Source organism: Lepisma saccharinum, chromosome 13 (genome assembly GCF_977018435.1).
Source record: "Lepisma saccharinum chromosome 13, izLepSacc3.1, whole genome shotgun sequence".
NCBI lineage: Eukaryota > Metazoa > Arthropoda > Insecta > Zygentoma > Lepismatidae > Lepisma > Lepisma saccharinum.
Genome location: NC_139241.1, coordinates 42041320 through 42066594, shown reverse-complemented (window position 1 = coordinate 42066594; position 25275 = coordinate 42041320). Strand labels below are relative to the sequence as shown.

Genomic DNA, 25275 nt, shown 5'->3' with positions numbered 1-25275 from the left:
AAAATTAAACATGCTGTGTTTTTATGTGTAAAAACTACTGACATTACGAACTTCATAGTGTATACTTTTAGTTGATCTGAAAGCAAGCTTCATCTAAGAATGCTGTTTCAGCTCAGGAGATACCAAGGTTCAACGAACAACACTGTGTGCGGTGTTGCCACGTTCCATGTGTATATTTACTTTGTTCAATAAAAATCTGTATAAAATCGTTTTTGCAATGTGAAAAAAAAATACTTGCTTGTAGGGGGGCTCTCAAACACACATCATTCAGATCATGAATATGTAACACTAGCCATTCACCTACAGCTAATACTTTACAAGATAGCATTTACAAAACATGTAAGAACCTACTGTGTTTTATCACTGGTGAAAGGTAATTTTTCTTCAGTTTTGCTTCCAGATGGCTTGATTGTAATATTGTTCCAACTTTTTACTTTCTGCTGCTTATGGAAATCTTTCGGGCACACCTCTAAGAAATGCAACATATGACTCTCCAAGTCAGAATGACACATGCAGATTAAAGAATTTGGTATTAAAATTGTCCATGTTTGAATGTTCGCTTGCAACGGCATGATGAACCAAGCATTTATTTTCTGTCAGAACAGCCACAGTATGAACATCACCCATTAATAAATAATGTTTAATTGAAAAAAACTCACATGTATAAATAAAGTTTGCAGCAACTTTTCTCATATATAGACCCAAATGTGCACGCAGAATTTAGTTCCTCTGCAATACTGGCACTGGAGATGCTGAGCGTCGCTCTTGCGTGGATGAATACATAAAACCTGCTGCAAGCTTAACCTGTTGCGGGGCTTACATCATTCTAGGCTATGATTTTTTTTTTTAATTTATAATTATTAACCAATTTACAATTGTTTTATACCTGGCCCACTTGCCGCACTCTGCAATGGGGCACATGGGGCCCATTCATATCAAGCACTACAGCGCATAAGGAATAACTTGGCAGTAACATCACCTCCCACCTTCACCTCTCCTTCCAGATGTGAAGGCTCATTCGCTAGAGCGGACGACAAGGTGACGTGCAAACCAATCGAAATCATTCCGAGAGGGGTGATACAGGCGTGCAAACCCACACACTGCTACATTAGTCAAACAAACCGCAGCTACGAGCGAGAGATTGCAGGCTATTTTGTTTCTTTGTTAGCGAGTTGTTTTTTGTTGGATTTGTCATTGTTGTAGAATGAGCAGTGTCGTAAAGAAAGGTATGCCCTCATTCAGCGATGCAAGGGAAATAGTTTTCAATGTGTATACTTTGGTTGCGATGAAAACAAAACCACAGCTGTTCACAAAATGTCTGTGACGACAGGTGTCGGTGAAAGATCTGTGTGGAGAATTTTGAAGGAGAAAGACAAAAGTGTTGCGAGTGCAAGCGGAAAACCTTTTTCAATGCCGGGCAAAAACCGACCGAATGCCCAGCAACGTGTCACAAATCTGGATTCTTTTGATGAAGCAGTCGTACACCGAACAATCCATGATTTATACACGAAAGGCATTGTTGTCACCGTGGAACTGCAAGAAAATATTAATTTTAAGGGTTCACATCGGTCGTTGCGTATGATCATAAGAAAATTAGGGTTCAGATTTAAAAAGCATAGCGTAAGCAGCAGGAAGCTACTCCTTGAACGAAACAGCATCGTTGCGGGCGGCGATCATTTTTGCATGAAGTTAAAGAACTGCGCAGAGAGCAAACCGCCGGTCTTTCATTTACATGGATGAAAGTTTCGTGAACACACACCACACTGTCCCCAAAGTTTGGCTGGATTCCAAAGATTCGGGGGGGTTAAAAGTGTCAACAGGAAAGTGGATTTATGGAGTGGGCGAATTTAGTGTTCCTTTCAAAAACAACTTCTGGGGACTATCATGGGGAGTTGAACACTAACAATTTTATGTTGTGGTTCAAAGAACAGCTTCTTCCCAATTTGCCCCCAAAACTCTGTTATTGTGTGTGACAATGCTCCGTACCACAAGAAGTTAGTGAAAAAAAAAACCAACATGAAACAGCAGGAAGGATGAAATGAAGTCGTGGCTGTCATCTCACAATATTCCGCATGCAGGTTTGCTGAAAGCAGAATTATATGAAATAATTAAAATAAACATCTAGCAGTGCTAACATTAAATTGAAGATTGGTAGTTTGCACCACGATCTTTACTGCTCATACTCTTACTCATGCCATGATTCCTTCCATAGTAGCTGACAACGCTGACTTAGCAGGGAGTGACGTCACTGCCAAGTTATTCCTTCCCGGCTGTAGCTACTAATATAACAAATTTTATGACCAACTTAATACATGCTCTATAGAATGTTGTTTATTAATATGCAAGATGTTTTTATGTAAGATTTTTTTTTGTACTACACCCTGATTTCTGTGGAGTGAAAGGACTTACTGCTGAAGAAAATAATTACGTTCCAGCTCTTTTTTGAGATGTTAAAATTAATGTTCGCAACTTCTCAAAACCATGGATTCAAACAGTGTTATAAGGTAACAGTATGGTATAGTGAAAACACATTTCTTCAAATTTACAGGAGAAACTACTTACGGAACTGAGTTTCTGTACACTTTTGGAAGCTCGTGGAAGTGTTTTCTACCTTCGTTCAACTTATTCGGCCGGTAATTCATGTATTTTTCAACATAAATGTATCTCCAATGCATGATAGCTCTTGCCACCAATACCGTTGACTACGTGAATCAAATGTTCCATGCGTTCGATTATGTAAAACCCTGTTAGTGTAGCAACCACGCGGTAGTTTTACAAGATGACGCGTGAGCAGTTTTTTTTTTTTTCCAATTTAATTTCCTATGTTTGCCTAACATAACTGAACCTAACCTTCCGTGAATGGTTTGTGAATCAATTTTTGCTTAAAAACCTTCTGTCAATAGTTTGTGCTGCATTTTTCGGTTAATAAGTTTGGAAACACTGCATATCAGCTGACGATAGACAATGTGAGTCAAGATTTGCTCACCATATTGTGTGTAACGAAAGTGAATTAGCAACGAATAATAAATATTTGTAATGTGAAAAATTATGATTTTTTCAGTGCCCCACATTCAAAAATGTTCCGCTATGCATAAGAGGTAAGTACAAATGTAAATAATTAGGAAATAAACGAGTGAAATGTGTTTTCACTATGCCATACTGTTACCTTTTAATGTTTTCCAAATTTAATGTAACGGACACATAGAAATACATTACCAGATATTCCATAATGCAACAATTGAAAAAAAATGGAGGATAGCCTACTTGCCCCACTGTCCCATGCTTCACCCTACAGGAAAAAAAAGGACCATCCTGCCGTTCAAGAAGAAAACACCTATCAGATTTCAGGATTATTATAAATGAAAGAAATTAGTCAGAGGTATAAAACTTTACTTAACACAGCCTTAGAACACAGTACGGAAAAGCAACGCTCATAATTTTTCCAATGAATCAGTTAGTAGTTGCTACGTTAACAAAATTGATACAATGTGCAAACTATCTCAGTTTAATTCTATGCAATTTTCAACTACATCAATTTTCCTTGTGTACTGTTGATAAATACTCTTTGGAACAGCATATCCTAGTTTACTACACAGAAAATACAATTTTCTTAGCTTCATGATACACACAACATTGTGTCATAAGTATTTATGAACCTCAATGGGAACTGTGAAGAATACAATGCCACGGACTATGATAAACATAGTTTCTTACATTTCAAATATATTTTCATGTGTGAATTCAATTCCTTTACTTGTATCGGGTTTGCTTGTTTTACATAGTAATATTTTGAAGCTACAAGTTCAATCTCATTCTGGTGGTAAACTTTATCCACAACAGTATCATTGTACAGATCACAATTTTACAAGCAAAATGAGCACATGTAATCACAGCAGAACAGTTTTAAGTAAATTAAATGACAAAAACGCTATTATGTGGATGTAAGTTCAGGCAACGTGAGAAAGCTCTAGACAAGCAGATACAATCATGCTTCAAGTTAATAAACCACACTTTACACCACTCTTTGAAAATATGCATTTAGTAACATGGTGCTGCTGCTTATATGGTTTGTTTACTGGATTTATTTTATTATTGTGCTACACACTATACTTTGGATCTCAATTGCACACGACATAATGTCTTCATACAAGTATATTACCTACAGAATTGCAATACGGAATGCTGTGGAAAATTCAATTTAATATCGAAACACGTAGAAGACATTACTTACTTACTACTAGGTTTGTTCTCGGAATCGAAACTGATGGGAATTTCTTTCGGCTTTTCGGCTTCTGGTAAAGCTGCTTCGATAGAAAGAACACCATCATTTGTTAACAAAGATTTCAGAGTGGAAGTGTCTATCTTTTCTGGCAGCTGGTACTCACGTGAAATTTCTTGGTACAAATTGCTTCCATCTTCTGCTTCTTTCTCCATCTTTGCATGGATGGCGAGTTTTCTATCCTTCACTGCAACACGAATATCTTCTGGCTTGAAGCTCGACACGTCGATATTAATACGGTAAACATTTGATGCTGTATCTATGGTTTGTATGGGCACCGATGTTGAAAGGCCAAATGATGGTAATCGTCGGAAGAATCCATCAAAATCCCTTTCAAATCTTTGCATTTCCCTGTCCGCTTCACGCAACACGTTCCTCACATCTATAATTGGATCCCATCTTCTTCCCCAAAAATTTCTAACAAATGGAGCATTAACAGATTTCCAGCCTGGAGATGTGAGAATTGGTACCAACTTCTTGAAATGATGTGCCATCCTCAATCCTTTTTCGATAATTGTGTTCTTAATGTGTACACAGCAAGACTGCAGTACTGCAGAATAGTTATTCTGCTCTAGTCCACTTCACTGCACACGTCACAGTACACAAATCCAAAAGCAAATAACATCTGTCAGGATGTGCGTACGGGTAAAATATATATACATTCGTATTCCGTCGTGATTCCCGCACATTTCATCATTCCGAATCTGGAAAGATCGAGAAAGGTGATGCAACCTCTGCGCAAGAGCACAAGCACTTTGTGTTTGTTTACCTCGAAACTTCTAGAATCTACCACTAGATGCCAGATATATCACCTTAGTGTAACCAACTCCTGACTTTTTTACTGTTCAGATAGGATCTTACAAACTTTAAAAGGAAAAAAATCATGTAACATTTATTATTTCAACTACGCAAAACCATAACACGAAATTAATATTTCTCAACAACTTCACGTAGGTAAATCAATTCATGGTGTCCTTTACTCAGGCCCGTAGCCAGGGAGGGGGGCTCAGCCCCCCTGACACTGCCGCCAGCCCCCTTGACATTAGGTAAAACAATTTTGTATTCTAATTTGTTTGACGTGAAGAGTGAAAATGTAGTCAGCATACATTAATTTGTTAACAACTTCGTTCGTTCATCTTGTTTATGAGCAGAAGTCTAAGCAGCAGCAAGTGTTTAGAAGATTCTCTAGACTTTAGAGAGTTCTTTCATAGGGAGCCTTCTTTATCTGTACATTCCCTGCCCCTGCTGCGGCCTCTTGTTTGACAGAAATCTGTGACTTTGATGTCATCATCCACATTTCTTCCGCATCTGCGTCAAATGTCAACAGATCCCAAGTTTTATTGCTTTGGCTGGGGGTGGAATGTACAGTAGGAACTATGATTGAAGTGAATATTGTACATTTTAACATGTATGATATAAATATCTGTATCATCAAAAATAGTATGGAGTGTGTATTAAGGGATGGTGTCAGTAGCAGTCATTAGCACTTCAAGAGATCTTTTAGAAGATATAGAAAAAAACTAGTATTTGTATGATATTTCTAAATTTTGTATTTTAAATTAACTTAATGACCCCCGACACACATAATTTACCTTCATTTAGTACTATTATAATTTTGATTGATTGATTAATTTAGTTAATTTTACTTCGCGTTTTGTGCCTCTTGGCTAATTTGCGAAGATGGGGATGAGGGATGAAGTGATGAAATTGATGAATGGACATTTACAAACAATCAAGGCCGAGCGGGATTCGAACCCGAAACCCCTAGCGTGCTAACCACTTTATATATATATTAAGGGATACCCCTAAGCCGTAGTATTCCCCGTTTTCCACTCTATTCTCAGTTTTTCATTTCTCGGTTTTACTCAATTATTATTTTTTCTCATTTGGACAAACACAAATACCCATACCCGGGACTCGAACCCGGAACCCCTAGCGTTGTAGCGCGCTGTGCTAGCCACTCGGCCAGGATGTCCGGCTATTAAACTTTTGAAAAATGGACTTGGTTTACAAAGCCCCCCCCTGTTAACCCGTGAGCCTCCCCTGGCGGTCAGTTCTAGCTACGGGCCTGCATTTACTTCTCAACTCCTTTTGCAACAATTGCTCGAATAGAAATGTGAGTTGCAAACATTGCAGTTACGCATGTATTCACAACACCAATCAACACAGATACTTTTCCTAACAACAAATGCTTAAGGGAACTGTAAACTTAACCATTATGCAAGCACGAAAGATTAATAAAAAAACACATTAAATGTTTGTGACATGTAAGGTGATTGGAATGCTCAAAAAAATATATCAACTATATAAAACTGTTTCGCATTTCAATAAATAAGCAATTATACCAGAGTCTGAAGTGTGTCATAAATTATGCGTATGTTTTTGTTTGATTTTGTTATTTTATGTCGCTTATCTGTCACTTTTGGCTAATCGCTACGATCAATAATGATATGATGAAATGATGTACGCAAAAACGGGTGTGAGTATTTCACAGGGGTGGTATAACACTTCTGGACTTTAGACTGAAGTGCACACCCATAGAGCCAAACCAAGGCGCCACTGCCTCCACCCCGTCGTCTTCCGTGGCCGTGCGGTCTAAGGTGGTGTGCTTTGAACTCCGACTGCGGGACGGCATGCGTTCGAGTCTGCCTGGGTTCTCGACCTGTGTATAGGGCCGGTGGCAACCCATCATCGTGAGGAAATTGCGGAGCTACGAGTGAGTAGCGTAACCCGGTCTCGGAAATCTCCTATAACGGCTGGGGGTTCGACGTGCTGACCCCACGTCACCCCCATTACCGGTTCAAGATCTCCACACCTCTAGGTAGGATTGTGGGAGGGAGACTGGCAGTCGGGAGATAGGCCTAGGCCCTTCAAGGGTTGTCTAACCACGGGTTATTATTATTATTTCAAAGGCAAATATTGCATTGTATCTATATTGCTTTCATGTTACTCTTTAAAAATAACCACGTTCATTCTAATGCGTTAGTAGTGGGCATTATATGGTGCATAAAAAGTTAAGATTATGCAGGCCCGTAGTTAGAATTGATCTCCAGGGGGGGTTCACGGCTTATCAGGAGGGGCTTTGTAAACCAAGTCCATTTTTTAGAAGTTTAACAGTATTAACTGATTGTAAATTATGTGTGTGTGTTGGGGCGTCATTAAGTGAATAAAAAATATAAAATTTAGAAATATCATACAAATATACTACAGTTCCTCCCCCCCCCACCTTCTAAAACATCTCTTGAAGTGTTCATTTACTGCTACTGACATCATCATACAGATATTTATATCATAAACTTACAAGAAAAAATGTACAATGTTCAACGTACATTTCACCCCCAGCCGAGGCAACAAAACTTGGGAAACGCAGATGTGGAAGGAATGTGAATGATGATATCTACCGGCCCGTGCGCGGAGTGCACAGCGCGCTACGACGTCAGGGATCCCGGGTTCGAATCCCGGCCTGGACATGGATATTTGTGAGTGTCCATTCATCACTCATCCCCATCTTCTGAAATTAGCCAAAAGTGGTACAAAAAGCCAGTGGCGTACGCAAGGGGGGTTACGGGGTTTAACCCCCCCCCTTGAGCTTTTGAAATATTATGAAAAATGCTGTGGAAAAAATAAAAATGACCAATTTATCACTGTCAAAGACCTGCGGCAGTACTACTACTACTACTACTAATAATAATATAATAATAATTTGAATTGCACACCCATATGAGGAACATAAATTGAGAGTATTTGAAAATAGGATCCTTAGGAAAATCTTTGGACCTAAAAGGGATGAGGAGACAGGTGAGTGGAGAAGGTTACATAATTTAGAACTACATAATTTGTATTCATGTCCAGACATTATTAGAATAATTAAATCAAGAAGACTTAGGTGGGCAGGCCATGTGGCACGAATGGGAGAGGAAAGAGGAGTTTACAGGATTCTTGTTGGGAAAGCTGATGGTAAGAGACCAGTAGGAAGGCCAAGACGAAGATGGAGGGACAACGTCGAGATGGACCTAAGGGAAATCGGTAGGGATGGAAAAGAGTATATAGATCTTGCTCAAGATAGGGACAGATGGAAGGCCTGTGTTGCTGCAGCCATGAACCTTCGGGTTTAAGAAGGCTAGAGAGTTAGTTAGTTAGTTAATAATAATTTGAATTATTATTCCCATGCGGCATTCCAAACACGCGTCTTTAAGAGTGAATGCCTTGAAAATAAACACGAATTCTTGAAAGTAATATATAAGGGCAACTATGATTTTAAAGAGCAAAAAAGTTGTTTTGTATCTCGGCTGCAACAATGTTCAATGATCATGTATTTTTGTGTGTGAACAATGAGCATTAACTAAAGAAAGTTCTTGGTTCGTTGAACTTGGCTAATGTATAGACAATGGCTAGGCCGACAAGAATAACTCAGTCACCAGTCCGCCTTCCCGCGGCACGTTTGAATTTCTGAATTCAAACGACAATAAGCTTAACTATTGTAAAATGTTGTTGGTAACAACAGTGAGACAATCCAGATGTGAATTATCGGGGATATTTATGCGGCGACAAAGCCGGAAAAATTCCAACCAATTCCCGGAATCGAATCCGGATCTCCCGCATGGTTGTCAGATGCCCTACTGACCAGATCCCCGCAGCTTCTTGGATGAGTTCCGTACTTTAATTATTTCAATTTATTTTAATATATTTTCTTGTTTTTATGGATTTTCTTCACAGTTAAAATGTCTCATCTCGTTGAGGAGACAATTATTTCGTAAGAAAGAAAAAATGCTCTAGAATTTGTTAAAAATCGAATTACTAGAAATTAATTTCGTTTTATTGCTTTCATAAATACTATATATTTATGTAGATCTCTACTACTTAATAGTAGTAGTGGTATTAGTAGTATAATTCAACTAATTAATTATAAGTATTATTAATTAATTGTGAGAATTATTATTTAATTAAAGTATAATAAAACAATGGTAATATGAATTTGGAGAATGTTTTAGATATAACCCCCCCCTTTGATGAAATCCTGCATACGCTACTGCAAAAAGCGAATTAAAATAAAACCAATCAAACAATCATGATGATATTAAAGTCACAGATTTCTGTCTAAAGAGGAGGCCGCAACAGGACAGCAAAGGTACAGATAAATAAACTTCCATATGAAAGTATTTTCTAAAGTTTAGAGAATCTTCTAGTAAATTAGTGCTGCTACTTACACGTCTGCACATAACCAAAATGAAGGAGGTTTAATAACTGCTGTTCATATTCTGTGAATATATCCTTCACCAAGTTGTGAGCAAAATTATATCTGCTGTCTACATTTTCACTCTTCACTTCAAACAAATTGTACAGTGGGATCCATGAGTATTGCCGTGCAAATTGTCCATGACTATTTTAATTAATTTCTCTCTTACATCCTGTGTGTTTTTAAGCGCTGGATTTTTATGTATGCTGGCGCAGAAGTTGTCAACAGCTTGTTTTGAGGTTTCTTTTAATTCTTGAAGCTCTTATTGGGTCAAATAAAGTGGACGAACATGGCAATGGACAATTTGCTCGGCAATATTCATGGATCCTACTGTACAAAATAGTCTTACCTAATGTCCGGGGAGCTGACGATGGTACAGTGGGATCCACTAGTATAGCTCGGCAAATTGTCCATGACTACTTTCATTAATTTTTCTCTTACATCGTATGTGTTTTTAAGCGATGTATTTTTATGTATGCTGGTGCAGAAGTTGTCAATAGCTTGTTTTGATTTTTTTCTAAATTCTTGAAGCTCTTATTGGGTCAAATAAAGTGCACGAACATGGTGATGGACAATTTGCACGGTAATACTCATGGATCCCACTGTACCAGGGCTCAGCCCCCCTAACCTTACCTAGCTAAGGGCTTGAATTATAAATGTGCCAAATGCATTTTCCTTACACCAAATCTTCTGTATGAATTGTGCTTCTGCAGACTAGTTAGCGTTCTTACTTTGATACGAGTGGTCACAGGTTCGATTCCCGGTGACGGCCGTTTGGCAACCTAAGACATTTAAGTAAGTGATACGTGCAATGGGAGAAAGTTGAGAGCTAAAAAAAAAATCACGTCTTGTGTTGCTACCCGTTGGTAGCAACACAAGACTTAATTATTCTTTAAATTAGGCACACACAAGGGATGTATTATACTACATAAAAATCTACGTAAGACTTGATAATGTTTGTCAAATTGTTTCACTATAAAAGATTTCAAGCTGGTGTCGATGCAATCAAGCCACATTAAAAAGAATCTTAGAATGGCGAAGAACTTCGCGATGAAAAGATGAATTTAAAATCTTATCACGAATACACGGATCATGTAATAGTATGTACTTGATAATATAATGAAACAAAAATGCACTTGCTTGACCACCAGGTATGCATTTACCTTTCATACCTTTATCAAATTTAATGTAACATGCTGCTGAAGAGATTAAGATGGCTTGTCGAGATAAAAAGTTATAAATGTGTAAGTTACGAACCAATACACAGCGTGGCGCCACCGTCGCCCATAGTTTCTCATCTTTTTGTGATTTACATCCTTTCTAGCTGATAATTTTAACTCATGAGTATGCACGGCATGTAGCGAACGTAAAGGTATCCTTCCCAATATTTCGAAATGGAAAGAAGACAAGACGGATTCGAAAATATCTTCAATTCGTTGCAGTCATTTGTTCATAAAACGCGTCAGTCTCACTCTCTACACTCATTTACTTTCTACCTGCGTCTGTGCCGGACCAGAAGTTCAGGAATGTTGAGTCGGCTACACCTAGAACCCACGACAACTGGGAATGAAAAAAAAGGGGGGTAAAAAGGCTGAGAATACGACGAAAAAACACGAACGTGTGGGTCGGCATTCTTTCTGCTGTTTCTTTAACATCCTGAGAGCATTCAAACCATCCCTTTTGGTCCCCGATTGTTTGCACAAGTGGAAGTATTCCACCTTGTCCTCGACACAGACTAATGAAGTTCCCCTTGCACTCTTTTGTTCGTTTCTTTGTAGTTTGCTTCTGTGTGTGTCTGTGATTCAGAAAGCTGTGTGCAATGAAATCTCTGAACGATTCCATTTGATGTGGCATTGGCAATTTAATTTTAAACAACACAGAATTAAAATCATCTCACATTTTTCGAACTTGTAATCTTGCTCTGTTGTATATTCTTTCATGGCGTCCATTTCGTGTTTCAAACATCCGAACGAAATTTACGTTCATAGAATTTACGGACAAGATTACCTACAAATTAATAGCCGCTCACTTTATAGTTTGGTGTATAATACAAAATAAAAAAGATCCGCAGTCGGTAGGATTCGAACCTACGCTCCCAGAGGGAATCTGATTTCTAGTCAGACGCCTTAACCACTCGGCCACGACTGCAATTGAGAAACTAAACTACAGAGGTATACGTCATCAAAGTTGTTTATTAGTCCCTCGTTTGCATATTGTATGGAAACTATTTATAGTTAGCTTTCTCGGTGATCGTGCGGTCTAAGGCGCTGTGTTTTGGTTTCCAACTGTGGGTTCGAGTCCGCCTGGGTTCAGTCTCTGGATTCTCAGCCTATGTATTGGACCGGTGGAAAATCACCATCGTGAGGAAATTGGGGAGCTACGAGTGAGTAGCGTAACCCGGTCTGGGAAATCTCCTATAACGGCTGGGATTTCGACGACGTGCTGACCCCACGTCACTACATGACATAGTTCTACTTCACTGGCGTAGCCAGAGAATTTTGTCTGCAAGGGCTCAAGGGCAGACAAAATACAAACAAACAGGTAGGCTACCTTTGATTGGTATGGGTACTAAGATCATTATTCTCGCTGTTTCTTTTGTACCGTTCTTTCTTTCCATTTATTTCTCTCTCAGTCTGCCTCTAAATTTCTCTCCCCCTTTCCTTACTCTGAACCTCTTTTCTTTCTTTCTTTCCTCTCCTATTTTTTCTCTCTATCTTTCTCACTCTGTTTCTATCTGTCTGCCTTACTCTGCTTCTTTATTTCAAATCTTCTTCGTCCTTTTTCCTAATATCTCTAACTCCTCATATTGCTTTTTTCTTTTTGTCTCACATTTGCTCTCTCTCTCTCTCTCTCTCTCTTTCTCTCTCTCTCTCTCTCTCACACACACACACACACACACACACACACATTTCTTTATTTCCATTTCTATCTATCTAGTTTTTCTTTGTTTGATCTTTCCCTCTATATTTTCTCCCTTCCTTAAAAAGTGCTCTTCTTTAAGGAAGAACATATGCAAGAAAACAAACATAACGTCAATACCCTACCCTTCCGAAATTTTTCTGCCAGCATCCTATGAGAGAGGGAAAATAAAACTGTGATAATTAGTTGTTGTTTTATTACTTCTCTTTTTCTGAACCTTTAGACTAATCGCTTCGATGAGAATGAATGATACATTAAATTGATAAAATGAACACTCGCAAAGAAACGCTCTTTCTCGGTCCGAGACCCTAACCCAGAACCGCCTGTGAGATTGGTAGCCTGAAAAGATGACAAGAGTTCATTTTGTATTGCTTTCATTACGACTTTGTTGTCCTCCTCTTCTTTCTCCAACAAATGATTGTATCATGTTCATCTTCTTTCATCATCGACTCTTATATTCTTGGATTTTATCTCTCTCTGCTATAGGTATCTGGTTTTCTTTTTTGCTTTATTCAGATTCCTCCATTTTGAGAGAAGGGGAGAGAACTGAACCTCTCTCCCCGAAACGACCCCGTTTAGTACTCGCACAAGTGTGGGTGGATCGAAGCAGTAGCGATAGTATCGAGACGAGACTATGCTCGACTTGCTCTCGGTCTTGTCTCTGCCGACCTACATGGCGGAGTGGATAGCACAGCGCATATGACTTATACCTACTAATAACCAGTTAGATATTCACTTCGTAGTACGTCTACGTCTGAAGAATTTAAATCAATTTTTGAAACAGCATTGAAGAACAACGGAAGCCTTTGAAATAAATATAAGACTAAGACAAGGATGTTGTCTTTCTCCATTATTATTCACTTTGTACGTTGATAAAATAATTCAGGACTTCTTTAAAGTCCTCAGGAAAATATATATATATATATATATTTACGGAAATACAACAGTACAAACAGTAATATTTGCAGACGATCAGATATTGATGGCAGCAAGTGAAGATGAATTACGACGGTCTGTTTTCAAACTCCAATCAATTCTTACAAATTATAACATGAAAGTTTCAGAGGATAACACAAAAGAGGCGGAGGGGCAGGGAGAAATCGATAGCAAAAAGGTCATGCGGACAAGGATAAAGATGACGTGTTACAGGAAAGCATCGGCGACGTTGCATATGCACTTATAAAGTGCAGGAAGTGTCGTGTCCTTTTGCAAACTTTGTTCACAAGAAAACAATGTGATATATTGTTGCTAGGTGCAGTTGCGTGGGAGGGAAGAATGGTTAAGATTTTTTGTCTATGAAAATTTGTAGTTTCTACACAATCAGCCAGGATGTTATTATCTTTTTATTTCAGTAATATTTATGAGGATTATCCCCTCTCCTAAAGACGCCACTGGTCATCCTTCGTGGTCGCTAAGGCGCTGTGCTTTGGACTCCGACTGCGGGACGACATGGGATCGAATCCGCCTTGTCTGTGTATAGGACCAATGGCAATCCACCATCGTGAGGAAATTGGGGAGGTGCGTGTGATTAGCGTAATACGGGCTCGGAAATCTTCTATAACGGCTGAGGGTTCGAGGTGCTGACCCATGTCACCCCATTACTGGTTGAAGAACTCCACACCTCTAAGTAGGTTTGTGGGAGGGAGACTGCCAGTCGGGAGATAGGCAAAGGTCCTTCCAGGGCTGTCGAGCCATGGACTAAAAAAAGAAAAGTCAATGGAAATGAATGCTAAAAATCTTCCTAGAGTGAAAATAGTTATAAACAATAAAGGGTAAATTTCTTATATCCGGGAAACGGCTGAAATTTGCTAGTTCATTTAATTTGAATATTCGTACTTACGTATTCTGCATTGAGAAACATTGTTGAAGGTGGCATTTTGCTTATTTCACGGAAATAAGCTCTATTTGCGACATATCGACTAAGTTTTCTTCGTTTCTTTTTGCCTTCGGTAACACGCAAAGTGGCAGTCACAGTTTCACTACCGTACTCGGTATGCAGTGTTTCCACCCCAGTCCACCCAAAAATACCTACGTAGTCCCACAAACCATTGACGCATAGCCCCACGAACCATTTCCGATAAGGTTAGGTAGGTTAGGTTGGGTCACGTTTAGGTTAGAATAGTTAAAAATTGGTCAAGAAAAAAATGCGTAGCCCCACACACCAGTCTCGCATAGCGCCACGAACCATTGACACATAGCCCCACAAACCATTTGCGCGGAAACGTACCTTCTTCAGTTCCAAAAACACGTGTTTGGAAACACTGGCCGTCATTGACCGTGATTACATCATCACACACACACAGGCAACATCTGGCTGGAAGGAAATGGATGCAACAACTTTCGGGCATCGGTCACACATTTATATCGAAAAATAGATGATTTACAGGCAAAATTCAGTGAACGATGCGAGAAAACACTTCCCCGAACTTCCACAACTATAAAGAAACTGCATTCAGTAAGTAATTTCTCCTGTAAATTTGAAGAAATCAGTTTTCCGGATATAAGAAATTTACCCAATAAAGTAATTTAATAGGTAACAGACTTTGTATATTTTGGAAGCCATATTTCACAATTCGAACACCAAAAAAGATGTTGAGAAAAATTATTAATAGGAAAATGAAATTTTGAAAGACTATATAGTCCTCCACCGTAGCCGAGCGGGTTAAGGCGTTCACTCGTCTTGAGATCGTTCGCTGCGGGACGGCGTAGGTTCGAATCCGGCTCTGGTCGGAATTTATTCGGCCGGTGGCAACCCACCATCGTGAGGAAATTGGGGAGCTCCGAATGAGTGAGCGGTAACCCGGTCGAGAAGACCTACAACGGCTGGGGGCTCGACGGGCTGACCACCCGTCACCCCAATACTAGTCTAAGATCTCCACGCTATAACAGGTGACGGAGGAACAGTGTGGGAGGGAGACCAGCAGTCGGTAGGTAAGCCAAGGCTCTCACGGGCTGTCGCGCTATGGGTTATTGGGTTATATCGCTGATCAAGTTTCGTAGTCTCAGAACGGGCTATGGTTATCCACACCTGTAAGAGGAAGAAGCATTCTGAATCTTCGAACGAGATTGACACTCTCGGATACTTAATCTCAGCCTCATCTCGATTTTACTGAGTTTTATCTCGTTCTCGGCACCATCCCTACAAAAAAGTAGCAATAAATCATCAATTAGCACACAATAAACTGTCACTCTATGATTTGGCACATATTGAAGATAGCAATCAGGTGAAGCCATGGCTGACTCAGTAATTCAATTTGTAGAATAATGGAATACTAGCTATAATTGGCCCGAACTGGCAATCCAAAATTACACGAATCTCATGCTACCAAACATTTCGTTACTCATAATCGTAATTAACAACTTCAAGCCGGTTTAGGAGGAAGAGGGGGGGGGTGCAATTTTTAAAATTAATCTGACCTTCCTGTACGTCGTTAGCACACCACTACACTCAAGTTACTTGTTTCTGATGCCGATTATATATATAAAAGCGACACGATAAAATGTAGGCGTAAGTTAGAACGAAAACAGGAATAAACACAGGAAACTTGTTATCTGGAAGAAGTTATTCCAAACAATTTCAATTCAACCTTGAAAGAAAATCAGCTGAAATGGCAACTACTATTCCAGTTATGCAATTAAAACTTGCAGCAGTCGTGGCCGAGTGGTTAAGGCGTCTGACTAGAAATCAGATTCCCTCTGGGAGCGTAGGTTCGAATCCTACCGACTGCGATACTTTTGTTTTCCTTGCATGTTGACAAAATGATAAAAGTCAATTCTTATCTCTTCTTGCATTAACAATTAGCGATAACACTTATGACCACATTTTAACTAATAGTAATTAATGGAAGATAGTGGAAAATTTCTGTTACGTTTGAAACTCCATAATAGTCCCTTCCACTTCCTGTAGGCTTGGGTATTGCAAACAAATATGTACGAGGGAAAGTACGAAAATAAGTTTCCCCCCAAATTTGCCAGGGAAATTGTTCAGCAATGGGGGGAACCAGGCCGGCCGTGTTGATTTTTAATATATTGTGTTGCATTGACAGATATAGCAAGGTACAGACAGACACTTGCCCCACCCCCCTCCTCCAAAAGTAATAAGTAACAGGAAAGGGATGTTATCTTGAAATTCCAACGAACAATAAAAGTTCGAGCAACATCAAATAACAATATTTCGATAATAACCTTTCGGACTACCAAAGAATACAAAGATAAAGTTTAACATAAATAGTCTAATCGGGACTGTATCTACTTTATATTTAAAAATAAATAATGTTAATAGACGATTATTATGCACCAACAGCTTCGGGCTTCTCCGCAGAACTGATTAAGGAAGTTATTTAGAAATCGTGCTTCATAATGTTTCCCTCTAGTTTCCAGTATGCAAGATCTTTACGCACAAAGGAATCTAACGAGAATCCAACAACACCATTGTGTTGTGTTATGCAAGAAAAATCGAATTAATTAAATAATAATGGTTACATATTATCTACACTTTGATGAATTGTGTAAAAATGTGTAATATATTTTTTGTAGGCCTACTTGCTAAAACATTGAAACATGGGACCCTTACTCCACCACGGATTCTATTTGCTTCATATGAAAGACCCTTGCATCACTACAGACAATGTTTGCCTACTGGTTACGTTAACCATTTTGCAAAATATTGTGTTGTTGAAAAACATGTGTTTGACACCTGACAATCAAATAGTAATCCCTTGATTGATCAATGACTTCTTGGATTACAGTGTCATCATTAATATTTCATATCAAGTTTTATAGAGGGAAATTACGTATCCTCTTTACATTATGAAAACTACCTTCCTTAATGACTATGGTACGAAACCGAACGATATAAGGGGCCTCCTTCGCCTTTCGCGGCACAAGGTCTCTGGGCCGCTTATCGCCACCACTTTTTGAGCAGAAGCGTCCAAACCCCAAACATCCGTTTTTTTTAATGCTGATACTGATTTCTGCCAGTCACAGAATGAATAATATTAGGAGAATCCACTCCTTAGCAGAAAAGTTGACATAATAATTTGTCAAAAAATTAGGTTGTGCCTGAGGTACTTTAACAGACAACGTCTACAACAGACACAATGTAAATAGAATATAATTTGAGAGATTTTCAATCGTATTTAGGGCCTCCGCGATGGCGCAGTGGTAGCGTCGTTGCCTTGTAATCAAAGGGTCCGTGTTCGATACACGGTGGAGGTACATAGTGTTCGGATCTCACTTTCAAACTGTAGGTCCAGTCCCGATTAGCCTTACTGTACATAAAGTGGACTTAAAACACCAATTCAATCAATCAATCGTATTTATTCACTGCAGATTTTTTCTACTTGTCATTTTCTTGAATCTATATTCATAGGGTGCCGCCTGATAACACAGACAACTTTCATAGTGTGTACAGGACATCAAGGCAAGAAACTCTTCTCAGTCACTGGTTACTTGTCTAATTCTACTTTCCATGTTATATGCAATCGAAATATGGCATCATCTGTCCTTAATGTATGCAATCCCATTGATAGCTTCGCAGTTGCAAATGGCATTAATTTTTACTGCCGTTTAAAATTCTGAGAGCAATATAACTTATAACATGATATGGAAACGATATCATGCAAACAGTAAGGGTTAAAACTTAACTTTTCCTTTATAAAATGGATATCATAACACACACCTATGTTGCTTATCACATATATTATGCGTTTGCATAGAGAAATGATTCATAAGATTTGAAATTGATATTTACACTCCATAAGATGCTTAGTGTAACCCGTATTAAACTACAAATTTTATCGCTTTCTAACCGAAATAATAATAAATGTGAAACACTATCACATTTTCATCGTGCTTGATAATAATTTGAGCCAGTAAGCTGTCCTACATCTTTCACTAGCCGACCTCCATGGTGGGATGGTTACACAACACACTACGAAGCCAGGGGCTCTAGGTTCGAGCCTGGCCATGAGTGTTCTTTGTGAGCAGAGGCGAAACCATAAATTTTTATCTGGAGAGGGGGTGAAGTACCAGGACAAACGTGCCAATAATAATAATAATATTAATATGGTGGTGGTAGTGGTAGTAATAATAGTAGCATTAAAAGGCGTTATTATCGTCGTAAATCATGCAAAAGGGTGTAGAAGTCTGTGCTAAAGCATTTGTGTGTTTGAACAAATGATTTGAAATATTTTTCCAACACGTTCAATTTCATATTAGCTAGTAATGGAAAACAAGCACACAAACTGCATTTTTGAAAGACAGAATATGCATGACGAACATTATTCTTTTTGTACATATGACACGTATAACTTCCACGTACAACATATATTTACACATATGCAACATGGAGCAACGTAAAATAAGAAAATACATATGGAACATGTTAATGCTAAATTGTGTACGTATTCAAAGTTTCTTTAATATATATACTATATAGGATATAAACTAAATGATCAATTCCTCCGCCAAATTGTCTCTCAAATGTGGGCGCTCCTTTTTCTCAAAACAATTGTTCATGCATTTAAGCAGCAACAATCTGAAGTATATATATATCTGGCCTTACTTCTCTCTCGGATAATTTAGAATGCATTACACAAAATAATCATATTGGGATCGAAGCGAGCAGGATAATCTTTAGATCCAAATATTTGCAAACTGAAAACAATATTTATTTAATAGGGCGCAAATAATATCAGGGACGCCATGGCATGGCATGGCATTGTCTTTAACATTTGTTTTTCATTTAGATCGTTCTGGCTCACAAGGCTGACTCCCGCCGCCCCCTGTGTGAACTTGGACTGTAAGAATAGCAGATATTTCGCTTGCGAGCGAAGCAAGCAAGAAAATTTTACGAAATGTACTTTTATTTGTATAAAATATGAAATCAAAGGTGCAATTGCATCTCTGGGCCCCCTGCATGTGCCCTTAGCCGTCTGGAAGAAAAGTGCAAGAAACACTTGAAAATTAATTCCATCTCGAGTATCCATTTGTCCTGCTGTTCTTAGATTCTGCTAGTCATGTTTCCTTACTTCAATGCTTGCCCCCCTAGATTGGACTTCCGTCCAAGATTATACGGAATCCACCTTCTTAATCACAAAATCAATAAATGTCTTTGTTATGTTGCTAGAGTAATACAGAATACAATTGTAAAGATTAGTGAGAATTTCAGGTAGGAATATGTTCTGTATTTTTCACAGGGGGGGCAAGGCAGGCTCTCAGGGATGGCAATTGCCCCCCTGTCCCCCCTCTAGCTACCTTCATACACCAGTGGGTGAAGTGCGACCGCGATCCAACAGATGGCGTGAGCGTAGTGCGTGCAAACAAGAGGAGGTGCCTCTCAGTCGTGGCCCGGCAGATATGGAGCATCTCATGCAGTTTGGAGCATCTCATGTGTTATCACCGGGAAGGAAATTAGTTTCTCCTTCGGATTGTAACGGGGGATGAAACGTGGGTCCACCATAGCACACCCGAATCGAAGGCCGCATCAATGGAGTGGAATCATCCGTCATCTCCTGTCCGGAAGAAGTTCAAGACAACTCCCTCGGCAGGTAAGGTGCTTCTCACAGTTTTTTTTCGGGACGTCCATGGTGTTTTGTTGCTGGACTTTATGGAACAAGGAACCATCAACGCTGCACGTTACTGTCACACCCTGTCCAAATTGAAGCAATCTATTCGGCGTAGGCGGCCTGGCCTTCTCACATTTGGCTTGCTGTTGGATGACAATGCTAAACCGCACTCGGCGAGGGCTACGCAACACCATCTTGCAACTCTTGGTTGGGAGCACCTTGCCCATCCGCCGTACAGTCCCGATCTCGCGCCGAGTGACTTCCATCTGTTTCCGGCTTTGAAGAAGGCTCTCGGAGGAAGGCGCTTTGGAAGCAATGCTGAGATGACACATTTCGTGCAACACTTCTTCCATATACAGGACACTCATTTTTTCCAAGAGGGTTTTTTGAAGCTTAACAAGCGGTATGACAAATGTCTGAATGTCTGGGGTTCCTATGTGGAAAAATAAATTAAGTATGCTATTCCTTTTCTCATTTACGTTTTTTGCTTTTCCTTCCCATTTCTGTTCACAGTCGCCAGGGGAAACTTATTTTCGGACTCTCCCTCGTATATGTGAACTCCTGTCTCGATGCCAGAAAATCGATGTGCCTCCACGGGTATCGAACCCGGTACTCCTTGATTACAAGGCGACGACGTTACCACTACGCTATCTTGGAGGCCCTGTTGTCTTGACACCAATCTTATGACTTTCCATTCATTAAGAATCAGATAAATAACGTCGTTGCCTTTTAATCAAGAGGTGTCCGACCGACCTCCGTGGCAGTGTGGTTATCACATCGCGCTACGACGCTAGGTATCCCGGGTTCGAATGAACTAGATATGGTTGTTCTTTGTGAGTGTCCTTTCATAAATTTCATAATATCATCACTCATCCAAAAGTGGTAGAAAAGCGAAGAAAAATTAACCAAATTAATCAAACAATCAAGAGGTCCGCGTTCGAAACCATTTGTGTTTTAGCTCTGAGTATAATGTATAATTTCCCCATAGATAAGGGCACATTTAGGGGATGTGGTGGTAGACCCGGCAGGGCCTCATCAATTCTGGATATCGGCCAGTTTTGGAGGTTATGTGATCAGCACCACGCTCCGACCGCCTTTATCCACCGCCAGCCATTTATTTGAGGCTGGGTGAACCACGAAACTCTTTATGCACGGACAAGGTCGGAAAAATTACGATCTTAGCTCAACCATCCCGGGAATCGAACGAGGGTATCCCAGGTGGTAGTCAGATACCACCGTGGCTAATCATCTCATAAGTATGATACGCTTAATATTTATAATTTTATTTATACTTTTGGACTCCGAATTTACGATAAGAGTACGTAGTCAGATAGTCTTTTTATTGAGATTGAGATTGATTTTCTTTATTTTACTTCGCATTTTTACCACTTTTGGCTAATTTGCGAAGATGGATATGAGTGGTGATATGATGAATGGTTACTCACAAAGAGTCCGTGTCGTTTGCGCCGAGTCATTTGCGCCGAGGCTTCTTATCGGTTCATTTCCGCCGCGACATTATATCAAGACCTTCCTTTGTGGGTTTTCCCACAATCTGGAGTGTCATTATAATGCCGCCGCGCGCATGTGTGTTTATGACGTTGCCCAGCTCCAGCTGTGTTTATTTTCGATTGAAAAGGAAGGTGATTGGCAAATGAATGTAAGATGAAAGTATATGGGAAATTAGTATTTATGTAAAACTGAGATTTGAGAGAGACGACAAGATGGCTGAGAATATGGAAATGATAGAAACAACGCGTGCAATGCCTTCGAGCATTTGCATACCTACAAGAATTCAAATAACGTTTGTATTGTTGTTGTGCAAGTGTATCGAAATATTGTGTTTATATATACGTAGCTATTACTTATATAGTGTTCGCAAAAAATTACACTGTATTTATAATGTTTTTGACGATTTTATGTAGTGTATAATAATTAAGTGTAATAGACTGGCACGTTTATGTTGCTTCCAAAGTGTACATTTACGTAGTACTTGTAGAATACTTTCAATATTTTAACAATACTGTATTTACAATGTTTCTTTTGGCGATTAACGATAAATGATTAATAGTAAATAGGCTGATACTGATTTATGTATTTTCTGTTGTGGAATAAAATTGATACAAGTAATGCTGTGTAACGTCTTTTGAAATAAGTAAGGGAAAGTCATATTTGACTCTCTGGATAGGTTTAACATTTCAGTGTAAACACAGCTGTGCATCGTCATAAACACACGTTTGATTTTATGTTTTAAGTCCACTTTATGCACTATGCACCATGTGCCCATAAACCCACGTGCGCGCGGCGGTGATGACACTCTGGATTGTGGGAAAACCAGAGGAAGGTCTTGACATATGTCAGGGCGAAAATGAACCGATAAGAAGCCTCGGCGCAAACTACACGACACCACTCACAAACATCCATGCCCAGGCCGGAATTCGAACCAGGGACCCCTGGCGTCGTAGCGCGATGTGCTAACCACTCCGCCACTGGGGCCGGCAGTAGTCCTTTTATATTGGCTAATTTACTTTGAGTATTTCATTCAAGTCCACTTTGTGCACAGATAGGTTAATAGGGACTGGACTCGCAGTTTGAAGTGGGATCCGAACCACTATGTGCCTCCACCCGGAATCGAACTCGGAACCCGTTGATTACAAGGCGACGACGTTACCACTACGCCATCGGGGAAGTGTCTAATTTACTTTAAGAACAAGTAACATGTCTCAATAAAAAATTAATTCGATATGGTTTCCTTCATGTATGAAATTGCAAATTCCAGCTCATATGTGAATTCTATTTTAGATTTAGAAATTGCCGTTTTTTATGTCTATTTGCCTGGTCGTATCAGTGACTCACCTGAACCACCATTAAACGTAATAGATGAGGCAAAACATTGCGATACATTCTTTCATTGCATTAACACCAAGTCCTTGCAAAGGGTTGCCGAAAATGCGAAGCATTTAAAGGAACTCTGCCACATCATTACTGTGCGTCAGCGCCAGTGAAAGTGAAAAAAATATCACTTTCCTTTTTCTCGGCACCTTTTTTTCCCCTTCGTCTTCCTTTTCACACAAGAAGAGTTACGGGGAGTGTTTGAAATCCTTCTTCGGAACTCGCATCAATTAGGGTTAAAAAGTGGTCGGAAAGCCCCACCCTATCTGCCAGACAATCGAAAGTATTTTCCCTTTTCGTTTAACCTGTGCTGCCTCTATTCCGTTTCCCAACACCCCTGCGAAACACCTTTCGCATCCAGAGTCGAACAATGTTGCCAGGTTCCAAACCTTAAATCCATTTGCACAACCGACAAGACCAATTTAAAATATGATATTTCAAAGTAAACATAAGCTGCAAATACATCTTGAGCATTGTGCAATTATTGAACAAATGGAGCCACTAAAATCAATGAGATAGAATAAGAGTTGAAAAGTCTACCGGTCGGAAATGTCCGTCATGAATAGATCCCGGATTTTTATGTAATATCAAAGTACAAAATATGTACATAAATATGTAACAATAATTGATAAAATATGTACCTAAATATGTATTATCAAAAGAATATGTAGTTAAATATGTACTATCAAAGATTATTCAATATTAATAATCGAGTATCCAAGCAAATTCAATAATTCTGCTAGATGTTTATTTTATTTGAACATATTCTACATCATTTAAAGGACTCGTATATTGTTCAAATTAAAATTTGTATCAAATTTATAAACTCAAAATAAGACAGAAACGTGTACATATTTAAGAAACCAATTTCGTATTAATTACTTTTGACATCGCAAATTATTGTCGAATATGTAAATATGTAAGAGAGCTCTTTGTAACATTCGAAACAAATAGTAAAAAAAAAAACATCTACAGGGAGAACAATCGATTGAAAATACATAGCTATTTTTGTATCTTTTGTACAAGAGAACATATTGGGTAACTCGCTACGTGCAGGAAAGTTGCTTTCTTCCCCACCGATGCCAAGTTTCTAGATGCTTTGCTTAGACCTAAAAGCTGAACGAAAATATGTAACCAGAAAAAAAAGGGGGGACTCAGCATCTTTCGATAAATAACAGTTCCCTTATTTTTTTGGTCTTCAGCCTATCTTTCGACGGCAGTCAATTTTAGGTGACCGTAAACACTATGAATCTCATTGAATAGAAAACACACACGTTGTAGGTCGCAATAGCGCCTCAACTGTGTTATTTGGGGGGGGGGGTAAAAACAAAAACAATTCTACATAATATATACATGTAGCATTCCAAGTTAAAGTGCACTTGAACCCAAATTTTTATAATTAAATGCAATGCTGTAATTTCATCCTATCTTGTGAGTGAACAATCAAAAATTGTCATTTGCATAAAAATTCAAGTATTATACATAATTAAGTTAGAAGGTAGAAGGCATTTTACATATGGTTCGTTTATTTTAACTTTCTGATTTACTTTTGCTTTCTATTGTGTCCCACCCGTGACACCAAAAGGCAATTAATTTCTCCTTTCACTGTTGCATTTCCCTCTCAACTCCACTAGAATATTCAAAGGCCAATTACCATCTCTCTTTGTCCTAAATAATTTATTTTTGAAAATTTGACAATTCTCAGAAATCAAAACAAATTTCTTATTATGTGAAGAGGCAGTGTTTCGTCTGTCACACCCGTGACACACAATTGTTCGCTTATAGCAGGGTGCTAAATCCTTGGGGGGACAGGGGGATTTCCCCCACCAACAATCTTGACCTAAAAAATCCCCCCACCAAAATGTAACAACAAAATATAAGCAATTAGTATTTACTTCTTAAGTACTTTACTAAGGATAATATCGAAAATCACAAAATAGTGAGTGTAGAATGCTCTCTCTCTTTTTCAAGAGATTATTACTCTGTCTACACCAATAACAATATGTGTGCAATAAAAGAAGAATGCAAGTCAAACATAATTATAAATTATAATAGTTTTGTATTAATATAAAAACTAAACAAAAGCTTGTAGTACATAACAAAACTATTTCGTATTTTATTGACATCTCTAACCGTTAGTAAAGGAATTAATTTGCTACATTACACATATCTGATATACGAGTATAAAAGTATATAAAAGTAACGAATTAATTACTTTATGTGTAGCTATTAATAATAATGTTTTTTTAATATTTAGTAATTAATTGACTTTTATATTTAATAACATTTTAATTTTTTGTATGTATGTATAGCCTATGTGTGTGTATATGTGCATGTATGTATATGGGGGTGTATATTAATATATTCTTCCCGCACCAGTCTTC

General features: G+C 38.8%; 1 protein-coding gene and 2 non-coding genes across 3 annotated transcripts; 1 reads left to right on the top strand and 2 right to left on the bottom strand.

Annotated features, from left to right (window-relative positions):
• Window positions 1–3373: 3373 nt before the first annotated feature.
• LOC145996927 (heat shock protein hsp-16.2-like) lies at window positions 3374–5042 on the bottom strand. The gene has a single exon (XM_083133500.1). The coding sequence runs from the start codon at window positions 4771–4773 to the stop codon at window positions 4228–4230; it is 546 nt and encodes a 181-aa protein (XP_082989626.1). The 5' UTR covers window positions 4774–5042; the 3' UTR covers window positions 3374–4227.
• A 6539-nt stretch (window positions 5043–11581) lies between these two features.
• TRNAS-AGA (transfer RNA serine (anticodon AGA)) lies at window positions 11582–11663 on the bottom strand. The gene has a single exon. It is a non-coding gene; the product is annotated as a tRNA-Ser (tRNA).
• A 4418-nt stretch (window positions 11664–16081) lies between these two features.
• On the top strand, window positions 16082–16163 carry TRNAS-AGA (transfer RNA serine (anticodon AGA)). Its single transcript has one exon. It is a non-coding gene; the product is annotated as a tRNA-Ser (tRNA).
• Window positions 16164–25275: the final 9112 nt, after the last annotated feature.